Raw genomic sequence first — 12,672 nt, 5'->3', positions numbered from 1 at the left:
GGAGACCTACTAGGAGGTTGTAGTAATAATTCAGCTATGAGATGGCTAGTACAAGCGTGGTAAAAGAATAGCTGTTAAGACATCGATGAATTTCCAGAAATAAACTTAAGTCACAGCCAACATGATTTAATGGATTAGATATGAGATGTTAACAGCAAACTTGCATGATAAAAATGACTCTTGAGAGTTCTGAGCTCATCAACTAGAAGGGTACTCTTGACATTCGGAAATGGGTAAATACGCAGGAGGGACAGGTTAATGAGTACAACAGGGAAAAAGAATCTACCTTTAGAAAGTAAAGTTTTACACTCCTAATATACACTGAAGTGGCAATGATATATATGGAACAAGGTATACAATTCTGCATTGCATATACATGTTCTATGTATGCATATTTCAGATACAAATGTTGATGTGCAAACAGAAAAAATGTCAGAAAAATAGCAAAATAAAGTGACCTGACATTGTTGATGAACAGGAAAATAGGTGATAATTGTTCACTTTTTCTGTGTATTCTTAATTTTCCAATTTTTCATCAAAAAAGCTGTACTACTCCTTTTTGGAAGATTCGTTTATTTTTATTGTAAAGTCAGATTTACAGAGACAGGGAGACACAGAAAGATCTTCCATCCCTGGTTCACACCCCAAGTGGCCGCAATCACCTGAGCTGAGCCAAACCAAAGCCAGGATTCAGGAGATTTTTCTGGGTTTTCCACATGAGTGCAGGGTCCCGAGGCTTTGGGCTGTTCTCAACTGCTTTCCCAGGCCACAAGCAGGGAGCTGGGTGGAACATGAACCGGTACCCATATGGGATCCCAGCATATGCAAGGCGAGGATTCCAACACAAGCCATGGTGCTGGGCCCTACATTTCTTTCATAACGAGGAAATACTGAAATATTTTTTGTTTTGTTTCCCAATAAAGAATTGGATTACTGGGAAACTAGAAATGAAGAAGTAATAGTTTTAAGGGGGTCTGGATTGTATTTCACAATTGGAGGTTTGGACAATTGAGGCTTTCTCAAGAGAATGTCAGGAACCTAAAAAGTTAATGTATCAGTGAAATAACCTGAGGGAGACGGTAATAGCAGAAACTAAGGAAATATGTAGGACTGCATATTTGGCTCAGCTGTTGGGACTTCAGATGCCCACATCCCATTTGATACTGCCTGGTATTCAGTCTCAGCTACATTTCCTGATTTCAGTTTCCTGATACTGCACACCCTAGAAAGCATCAGGGTATACCACCGGAAATGGGTTCCTGGCCATCCAGGAGAGACCTGGAAATGAGTTCTTGGCTTCTAGCTTTGGGATCAACCAGGCCCAGGTGTTGCAGGCCTCAGGGAATGAACTACCAGATTAACATCTTTCTCCTCATCTCTCTGCCATTATGCCAGTCAATAATTATTGAACAAATAATAGGTGATATTTACATTGTGTTGTAACATAAATGACATGTTTTAGAGCTATCAATATTCTATGGTTCAGAAGACAGATTTAAAGCTAGACAAAATTGAACTAAGGAGGTATGTCTGCAATAATAGAGATAGAGCCCTACCTACAGCAAGCCCAGCCAGTCAGCACATGTTCTGGCCCTTATATACACCAACAGATGCAATGGCCTGGCCTAACCCCTCCTCCCCCAAACCCAGCTCCCATGTAGGTCAACAGTTGTTATAAGCCCTGCCCAGGTCAGTCCACATCCAGTCCCAGCTCTCACAGTCACCAGCAGGAGCAGTGGCCCAGCAAGAGAGCCCCTGCGGCCCTCTACCAGGTTTGATCCTGACCTGGAAGCTTGCATGTGCTGGTGGATGCTACAGCCCAGTCTGGCATTCCCTGTCTCACCTTAACATTTTCTAGTGGGTTCTGGTCTAGTAGGGAAACTGTGTGCATTCCTCTGCTGTGTTGCAGCTCTTGCTAAAGTGCATAAGAGCCAGTACCTGGGAGGAGACAGGCTGGACTAGGTGGCAACATCTGTTGGGATATGTGTGGACTGGTTCATGGAGTGGGTGGGCTGAGCTAAGCTGCAACACATATTGGTGTACAGGAGAGCCTGATTTGGATGCAATAGGGCTGAATTAGTCTGTTGTACATACTGGTATGTGCAAGAATCAGGGCTAGGGGCAGGCCTGGTGGGGAGTTCTTTGGGGTCTCCCCAAAATAGGCTGCAGTTCCCACTGGTGTGTGTGAGGGCCATATCTGTGGCATGCTGGATTGGGCTGGATACAGCGCCCGTAGGTTTGCAAGGGACAGGAGGCTAGAGATGAAACTGACCAGGCAACTACAATTACCAATGTGTGCAGACTGATACAGGTGATGGACTGAACCAGATCCTCTACTGGCCGGCATTTGCAATTCAGGTCTGGGGCCACGCCAGGTAAAGTTTCTTACAGGACTCTCTAACTGGACCACTGAACTAAAACCCAGGCCACGGGGAAAATCATAGGATTTGTGGTCCAACCTTGGAATGCATGTATTGTGACTGGGCCCCCTTGATTGCTGATGCCTATATAGTGAACATCATGCCCAGGTGTATAGGGTGGACATGATGGCCAGCCCATTTAGGCCTGCAGAGGGTGTCTAGTGCCATATAAGAAGATGGAGAGTAGAACAGCTTGGACAACATTCCTGGACAAGTTTTGGCAGCGTGTCCGGGTGAGTGGACTGTCAAGCAATGGACCTTGGAAGTATTTTCTCAACCTTGGAGCAATGAAACCAACAGCATCTCAGAATTCTCAAGACAACTCAAGCAATACCCTTGAAACATTCTTCTCCAAAACTGGATTTCTAAGAAGACATCAAATGGACATCCCCGCAGGGTGCTGATGTAGTTTGGCAGCTGGGAGCAGCTCCCTCCGTTATCCTCCTTCCCTAACCCTCCTCATACTGGAGTAAAGGAAAATTGGAAGCATTTGTCCCGCCCACTATGCTCTACGCTTCAACCCTTGTCACCCTAATCAGTGGTCCTCACGTGTCTACATTCTTATCAACTATGTAAACAATACCAAAAATAAAATCAAATTTATAAAAATGAAAAAGGACCTCAATCCACACAATTGTGACAGAAGTAGTAATCAGGATAGATGAAAATAATTCAAGATGTTATAATTTTTTGTAATTGACTGGATTGATAAAGGTGCTTGAAAGAAAAGCTTTCAATACTTCTAAATATATTGACTTGGGTAACAACATAAATGGTGGCACATACACTCAAACAGACCATATAAGAGAACAACTAAGCTTGAGAATAATAAATTCAATTTAAACTATTGGATATCTAGAAAAGCTATCACAGGGGTGTATGGCTCTGGAGGAAACAAAGTATTCCTGTTACTATGTTACCACTTGGGGTTCTGAAATCAGACTCTCAATCCTGACTATACAACCTTCTATCACAGTAATCTTGAGCAACTTTTGATAATTCCTATAAGATTTTATTTGTTTGTCTGTTTAACTGAAAGACAGAGTTACAAATATATACAGGGAGAGAGAGAGAAATCTTCCACCACCAGTTTGCTTCCCAAATGACCAGAATAGATAGTCTTAAGCCAGGCCACACTGGATTCATCCAGGTCGCCCATATGGGTAGCTGGGCTATTTTCTGCTACAATGCCAGGTGCACAAGCAGGGAGCAAGATCAGAAGTGAGGCAGCCTGGACATGAATTGGTGTCCATATATCCAACCCACCACACCATAATGCCAGCCCCAACTTTTGATCATTGCTAAGCCTGTTTTATCATCTGTAAAGTGCCGTTAACAACATTGGAACAACTTCAAAAAGTTCCCGAGAGAATTCAACGAGAGTACATTTTTAAAAATCAATGATAGTATGGGCCTGGCTGCGTGGTCTAGCAGCTAAAGTCCTTGCCTTGAACACACCAGGATCCCATATGGGCAACAGTTCTAATCCCGGTAGCCCTGCTTCCCATCCAGCTCCCTGCTTGTGGCCTGGGAAGGCAGTTGAGGACGGCCCAAGGTTTCAGGACCCTACACCCACATGGGACACCAGGAGGAAGATCCTGGTTGCCAGCTTCGGATCGGCACAGCACCGGCTATTGCACTCACTTGGGGAGTGAATCATCGGATGGAAGGTCTTCCTCTCTATCTCTCCTCCTCTCTGTATATCTGACTTTGTAATAAAAATAAATAATAAATAAATCTTTTTTTAAAAGTCAATGGTAGTACACATGTAACAAACACTCAATAAACCCTAATTTCCTCTTGAGATTACGTCTGATTTCCACTCCCACTCCTTTGTAAGCGACTCCAAATCATATCCAAATTTTCAAACCATAAAAGTAAAAATTACAAACTGTCATGATTTCATTGTTCTTTGAAATTCTAATATGCAGACTTATAGCATATACTCATATAGAAAAATTTAATAATACGAGACTGAAATCAATAAATACGAAATAACAAAAAATAAGTATAAATCAACAAAAAAAACCCCACTTAAATCCTGGAAGTAGCAAAAACACAATAACTACTGATTGAACAGCTCTATCATCAAGAGAAAGATATAAGCAAACCATAACAAATATGTACTTTTGATTTTGTATATCAAAATAAACTTTTCAAATTATTGAATTCATGGTTTCTGGCATTGGCCTGGCCAATTCTAACTGTTGAAGTTATTTGGGGACTAGCCCAATGGTTTGAAGATATCTCTCTGGCTAGGTCTGTCTTTAACTCTTAAGACTTAAAAAAGCAATGAAAATAAAATTAAATGCAATATGTTTGCATCTTTACAGGATAGCGTATAATATTTCAACACATACAGTATATAGGTCAATTAACCAAAGCAACAAGTCTCTCCATTTCCTTAGCTTTTCTTTGTGTTTGCAAGATAGCAGATCTTCTACTTCTTGCTATCATACAGAATGCACTACTAGCAACTAGTCATTGCACTGTACTATGAAACACTTCACAGAAATAAACTTAATTCATGCTATAACACATTTCCTCTTGAAGTTAATTATTGATATCATTGTTCAATATATTTTATACAGTTAAAGCCTATTTATGGAAACAACACTGTAACAAGATTGTATCTCATTATAAAAATTAAAGTACCAAGAAGATACATTTATACCTTTTTTCACATTCCACACTTTGTTTCAGCTTGTTTCTCATGACAGAAGTTGCATGATTAAGATTCCTAGAAGTAAATCAGTATATTAATCCAAAAGCCTATAAGAGATTATTATATGCATGATTATTAAAATGCCTCCAAAATAAATTGCATTTAGATACTCATAAGCACACTGTGTATAAAAAATGCATTAAACCAGACTTTCTGCATACTTTCTTTCATATGTCTTTTTTTGAAGGCATCGATGTATCTTAAGCATATGCTACTATTTTCTTTGCATATTTAAATATTGGCTGAGAGAGAAAACAAAAAAAAATATGAAGACTGCTTAGGTAACATCTTGATTGATTTGATTTTCCGTGAATAGCAAATGGTGATGGTGCCACAATACATAATGATTTTGAAAAAGTCAAATAATAAACTTTAATTATAGAAGTTTCCTGAACTTTCACTGGATAAATTAATGTGTATTCAAGGAAAACTGAAAAATTATAAAACAGTAAAAGAACTGAATGTCTATAATTTTATAGGATTACTACATATGTAAATTCAACCTAACTTTTATTTATTTTTTTAAAGATTTATTTATTTATTGGAAAGTCAGATATACAGAGAGGAGGAGAGACGGAAAGAAAGATCTTCCATCTGATGATTCACTCCCCAAGTGAGCGCAACGGCTGATGCTATGCGGATCCAAAGCCAGGATCCAGGAACTTCTTCCAGGTCTCCCACGTGGGTACAGGGTCCCAAGGGTTTGGGCCGTCCTCGATTGCTTTCCCAGGCCACAAGCAGGGAGCTGGATGAGAAGCAGGGCCACCAGGATTAGAACCGGTGCCCATATGGGATCCCGGGTGTGTTCAAGGAGAGGACTTTAGCCACTAGGCCACGCTGCCAGGCCCTCAACCTAACTTTTAAAGGTTTGTGGGGCCAGTGGTATAGCATGAGAAAAGCAGCAGATGACGGTACAAGTGCTTGGGCCCTGGCACCTGGGGAGACCCAGATGAGACTCCTGGTCAGGGTGACGCAGCTCTGACCTTTACGGGCATGTGAGAAGTGAAATCATGGATGGAACAATTCTCTTTTTCCATCATTTCCTTGCTCTAAATCTGACTCTCAAATAAATAATGTTTTTAATTTAATGGCTTGTGTAAAAAGGAGCAAAATACCTGACTTCTATTTAAAGTAAAATTTTCTATTTAAAGTTAAATCTGTCAAAAGTAGATAAGTATGGTGGCATAACAGGCTAATCCTCCACCTGCAGCACCAGCATCCCAGACCAATGCTAGTTCAAGTCCTGGCTGTTTGACTTCCCATCCAGCCCCTTGCTTGTGACCTAGGAAGGCAGCAGAGGATGGCCCAAGTCTTTGGACCCATGCAGCCACATAAGAGAAACAGAAAAGCTTCATGGCTCTTGCTTTCAGATCAGTTCAGCTCCAGCCATCAGGGCCATTTGGAGAGTGAACCAGCAGATGAAAGATGTTTCTCTGTCTCTCCTCACTATATAAAATCTGCTTTCCAAATAAAAATATATAAAAACTACCAAAAGAATTTATATACAAACTTAAAATTGAAGCTACCTATTGACTAAGAAAGCACAGATTGACCTAAATATAAGTGGATAATTACAGAACCAAAATTATCACAAAGAAAATAATTTTGATTACTCTGGTTTCCTAGCAGCTTGGGTCTAGTAGAACCTCACTAGGAGAAAGGTACGATAAAGTATACAGCATAACTATCATAGGCAAACTGCTAAACTTTGAACCAAATAATAACGGAATTAAGGATACCTTTATTTTTCTTTATGTGGGCAGATACTAAAACTGTCAGAAACCCTAAAACTTGGAAGAATTCGGAGAATTAAAATATCTAAGATTATTTGCAAAAACAGATTTTGTAAGAGTTATTTTTGAAAAGTACTTATGTTAAATAGTAAGCATAGTTCTGAGGGAAATATCACAGGGGATGGGGGAGACAAATGATGCTCTTCATAGGTAAATACTGATTCAATTCCACCCCATACTCACTAGCATTGTAATGGCTGGTGTATATGGTTATACTGAGCAACATACATACATAAGTATATATGTATACATATGTGGGGGGTAGGGTGGTGAGATTTATTTATCTATGAAATATTTTATATAATTGAGAATTCACTTGGGTAAAATTCTGCAAAACATACTAGTATTTTGTTATACTCTGATGCTAAAATCTAAAATAAACATTTTATTTAAATATCTATTCAACATTATTAACACATATCCCTTATTTACCAACTAGTATTTATTTTTAAGTAGAAGACTATACGAATCGGGTCAGGCACAATGGCTCAGTGGTTAAATCCTCACCTTGCATAGAGCCAGAATCCCTAATGGATGCCAGTTCATGTCCCGACTGTTAAACTTCCCATCCAGCTCCCTGCTTCTGACCTGGGAAAGCAGTCAAGGAAGGCTCAAAGCCTTGGGACCCTGCACTCATGTGGGAGACTTGGAACAAGCTCCTGCCTCCTAGCTTTGGAATGGCTCAGCTTCAGCCGTTGAAGCTACTTAGGCAGTTAACCAGTGGATGGAAGATCTTTCTGTCTCTCCTTCTCTATAAATCTGGGTTTCCAACAATAACAACAACAACAAAAAACAAATCTTAAAAAAAAATTTTAAAGCATATACCACACAACTGCATAACCTAAACCTTTCATTCTTTTTTTTTTTTTTTTCCAGAGGGATACAGGAGCTCGCAAAGGGAGAACTTGGCCACTAAGCCATCACACCGGGGCATCCCTGTACAGAGAGATCTTCCATTGGTTGGTTCAATCCCCAGAAGCCCAAAATGGCCAGGCTAGGACAGGCAAAAGCCCAGGGGCAGCAGTTTCTTTCAGGTCTCCAATGTCGGTGTCAGGCACTCAAGAACTTGGACTATCTTCCATTGATTTTTCCAGACAATTATCAGAGAGCTGGTTCAGAAGTGGAGCAGAATATCATCCTGATCAATTAAAAACCCCAACTTAACATCAACAACATTTGCAATGAAAGACTCAACTGAATTTGATCTGTAATACTGCAACAAGATGGAGGAATCCACCATGGGGGGAGGGTAGAGGGAGGGGTTGGGGGAATCCCAGAGCCTATGAAACTGTGTCACATAATGCAATGTAATTAATAAAAAAAGAAAAAAAAAAAAGAAGTGGAGCAGCAGGACATGAACCGACACACATGCGCAGCATTGCAGGCAATGGCTTTATGTACTTTGCCATAACACCAGCCCCATTCCTTTTAGTTCTTAAGGTTTCCACAAATGATCCACTTCCTGGTGGACCTTTCGACAATAACAGTGGTAACAGTATGATCTGGAACTCCAAGGGCTCCATTTGTATTCATACTTCATGTACATCAACCAAACCCAAGCATGAAAGAAATAAGAAATTAGCTTTACAGATAATAAAGGTGACATTAGTGAAGGTAGCAGATAAGAAAGGAAGGACAGATTTCAAGCGTTGAAACAACTACATAACTAAAACATGGTATAGGTTAGCATGAAGCTTTTGGACCTGAAAATATAATAAGATTTAGTTATTTGAAAGTCAGAGTGAGAGAAAGAGAGAGAGAGAGAGAGAGAGAGAGAGAGAGAGAGAGAGAGAGAGAGAGAGAATGAGGCAGAAAGAATCCAAACTGTGCCAGTTCTCTCCAGGTCTCCAGTCCTGGGCCCCGAGCTGAGGCAAGCTGAAGCCAGAAACCTAGTGCTTCATCTGGGACTCCCACATGGGTACAGGGGCCCAATCACGTAGTCCATCTTCTGCTGCTTTCCCAAGCACAGCAACAGCGAACTGGATGGGAAGTAGAGCAAACGGGACTTCCACTGGAGCCCATAAAGATGCCAGTATTTCCAGTGGTGGCTGGCTGTACCAGCCATAACACAATATAGGTCCCAGACTAAAATATTCTTATGGATAAATGAAAATCACATGAAACGAGTAACATATATAATACTTATAATTCCAAACTAAAAAAATAAATTTCTTCAAATCTAATTTTGTTTCTTTGATTTTTAACTAACATTAGCTTATTTCCATAATTCTGTTTTGCTCTAGCTGTATCATATATAAGCACAAAGCTTAACAGAAATTTTCTAGAATTTAATCATCTGGCAAAATTAAGATACTGCTTTTTAAAACACTATAGTTGTATCTTTTTTTTAATTTCCCAAATCTAACGAAGGTACAACTAGAATTTGTTGACCACTATTTCAAAACAGTTAAAACATCAACTACAAAGGACCTCAACAGAGGTCAACAGAGTTAGACACAAGTAGAAAAAATAATTCAGTATATTGCTAGGGGATGTACAAAAATTAATTTTGCTTGCTTTTTCACAGCAGCTTATTTTATTTATATAATGTGAATAAATTTCACATATTTCAGAATACAGGTTTAGGAGCATAGTGAAACTTCTCACCCTACCCTCCCTCCTGTCCCCAGTCCCAATCCCCATGTACCCTTCTCCTTTCTTTTTCATTTTTACAATGGCATAATTTCATGTCAGTTTGCAATCAGTCTTAACACTCCATTGGTAAAACTTTTAATATACAGCAAGTAGGAAAAAAGGCCTACAATTCTTCAAGGATATAGACCAATATAAACAATAATTTATATTTAAAGATGACAATCTCACTCACATAGATTATATTTTTTTTGTAGTCTGTGTATTATTTAACACAGATCAGGGGAAACTTCTTTTATTTGTCATTTGAGGACTGGCATATTTTCACTAAACAGTGATTTTTAGTTATTTATACATCTATGTTTATCGCACTTCAACTCATATTACCTAAGATAGAGAATCAACCCAAATATCTATCAACAGATGACTTGATAAAGAAAATGTAGTATACATACAACAGGAAATACTACTCAGTCATTAAAAAAACAATCCTGAGATCCGGCCTTTTACAACAAAATGAATGCAATTTATAAGTCCAAGAACAACCCATCAGTCCATATAGGTAAATATATGCATCCCAACTAGACAAAGAGTGGGCAATTTTCAAAATAATCAGACTGCAGTCTCTGAAGTGTTATGAGCTATATACTTGATTGTTTATTTTCTGATGTGTTTTCCCACTTTTTTGATTATCAATTCTGTGAAATGTGCTATTATTTTCTAGGATATTTTCATCTAAGCATTTTCTTAAAGAACTAAACCTGTTTTTTGGAAATAATGTGAACTAAACAAGTGACAAAACTATCTTGAGAGAACAATCACTGAAATCAATGAAAGAAATTTTCAAATTATCTCTAGTCTTTGAATACATATGTAGCTTTTCTAGCTAACAGCTAACAACACATTTGCTCATTTCAATGAATAGCAAGCTTAGAACACTTAATAATCTAGGATTAAAGTAGAAGTCTTTGGTGGCATTTCCTCATATATTCGGATAAGTATTATCCAGAGAAATTATTTTTTATCTGTGCCTAACAATAAACAAGCAAAAAATGATAATGATTGTGTTTCAACCTAAATATTAGAACTCCTACACTGGGAATTTAAACAGCATTTCAGATCCATCATTAATAAAGTGGAGATAGATAATATACTGTCAAAAAGGAAAATTTCTAATCAGAGAAGATATAGATAATATAAATTCCCTGTAGGATATATTCTTATGCAGGATTGCTCTTACATTTTCTGGTCTCATTCAAATCCAACTTTTGTGATGGAAAAAAATTTAATCACCACATCTAAGAAATGAAAGCAACAGCAATATATTTTAAAAGAATGAAAAAGGTCATTTAGTGGAAAAACTAAATTCAGCATAAAAAAATTTATAAAATACAGTTTAAGTTCAACCATAAAAGAGCTGGTTAGGAAAGCTGTAACTTCTCTAGAGATTGCTTTTTAAAAAGTGTTCTTTAGGACTTGATTATTGTATACATTTCCAGGTTTATTATATTAACGTTACTATATCTTAATCTAAAAAGTCATTAATGTGCAACAACATGCAAAAAGGATGAATGGCAAATACTACTTTTGCATACATCTTGAAGAACAACAGGCTATTGAAGGAGACAATTTTTAGCTAAGTCAATTGTTCCTAATGCTCTCAATCTGTTGATTTAATGTTAAACAATCAGTTGATCAATTACAGATTTAGTGAGTACTATGTACAAAGCCCAGTGTTAGGTGCCAATTTTCACTGATTGCAAAATAATCACAAAATAAATCTGTAAAAGCTAACTCTTCTGTCAATGTTGTAGGTAGGCGAGGAAGACTAATTTATGTCACAGGGATAACAAAATCAAAACAAAGAATAGAAATCAGAAATATAGAAATACTATATATTATAATGTTAAAATCTATAATTATGTACTTAACACTATCCTTAACACTACAAGAAAGATATTGCTATGTATTCTGAAGAAATAGTAAACATTCTTTTCCTATGATAATTCACACAATTTTTTTTACCTGATAGGTAGAGGAGAAATTTTGAAACAACTATTTTTAAGCTCCACAGAGCAGATGTTGATTGCTTCATCAAACAATTTAAACTACAGAAACTATCAACATGTACATTATATTGGATTGAAAAAGATGCACAGGGCCCGGCGCGGTGGCGCAAGTGGTTAAAGGTCCTCGCCTTGCATGCCCGGGATCCCATATGGGCGCCGGTTCTAATCCCGGCAGCCCCGCTTCCCTTCCAGCTCCCTGCCTGTGGCCTGGGAAAGCAGTCGAGGACGGCCCAAAGCTTTGGGACCCTGAACCCGCGTGGGAGACCCGGAAGAGGCTCCTGGCTTCGGATCGGCATAGCATTGGCTGTTGTGCTCACTTGGGGAGTGAATCATTGGACGGAAGATCTTCCTCTCTGTCTCTCCTCTCTGTATATCCGCCTTTCCAATGAAAAAATAATAAAAATAAATCTTTAAAAAGAAAGAAAGAAAGAAAGAAAGAAAGAAAGAAAGAAAGAAAGAAAGAAAGAAAGAAAGAAAGAAAGAAAGAAAGAAAGAAAGAAAGAAAGAAAAAGATGCACAGCCTCATGCATGGACAAGTTGAAAAAGGCCCGTTAGAAAACAATCAAAGGAAAAATTAGAACAACAAATGTTAACTGGCAGTGATATAGAAGAAACAATTATTGATATTTTCTAGTACAGGTTGAGCAAGCCTAACTCAAAATTCAGAAATCCAAAATGCTCCCAAATCCAAAACTTTTGTATTTCAGATTTTGAATTACAAAAGCTCTACCAGTAACACTTACACAAGTATTACAAAACCCAAAAAAGTCTCAAATCTGAAACACTTCTGAATAAGGAATATTTCAAACTGAATTATTTTTTGAAGTCTAAAAATGCAGCAGCTCTGCAAAAAGATGTTTAGTGGCCACCTGGTTTATTAGCCATTATCCAGATTGTCCCCAAAATGTGGCCCATGAAATAATCCAAATATGTGTTTCATAAATTTTAGTGTCATTTTAAGTCATATTTAAATAAATTCCAGCATTTTTATTGAAACCTCCCCCCAAAATGGTCATATTATCCATGCATATTTATTATTTTCAATACATGTAATAAAATATGATAAAATACTT

At 38.1% G+C, this 12,672-nt stretch overlaps 1 protein-coding gene across 2 annotated transcripts in view; it reads right to left on the bottom strand.

The window, feature by feature from the left end:
- The window catches only part of LRCH2 (leucine rich repeats and calponin homology domain containing 2), a 102,860-nt gene that overhangs the window by 33,110 nt on the left and 57,078 nt on the right, over positions 1–12,672 (bottom strand). For both annotated transcript variants that reach the window (XM_040999664.1, XM_040999663.1), the window contains exon 12: positions 5,095–5,160. In XM_040999664.1, the coding sequence (XP_040855598.1) occupies positions 5,095–5,160 (66 nt within the window). The remainder of the gene's footprint in view (positions 1–5,094; positions 5,161–12,672) is intronic.

The sequence above is a fragment of the Ochotona curzoniae genome, unplaced genomic scaffold (genome assembly GCF_017591425.1).
Source record: "Ochotona curzoniae isolate NIBS_2020 unplaced genomic scaffold, NIBS_Ocur_1.0 scaffold_1852, whole genome shotgun sequence".
Lineage (NCBI taxonomy): Eukaryota > Metazoa > Chordata > Mammalia > Lagomorpha > Ochotonidae > Ochotona > Ochotona curzoniae.
The sequence above is the reverse complement of the archived record's forward strand: the minus strand, read 5'-3'. Positions and strand labels throughout refer to the sequence as shown.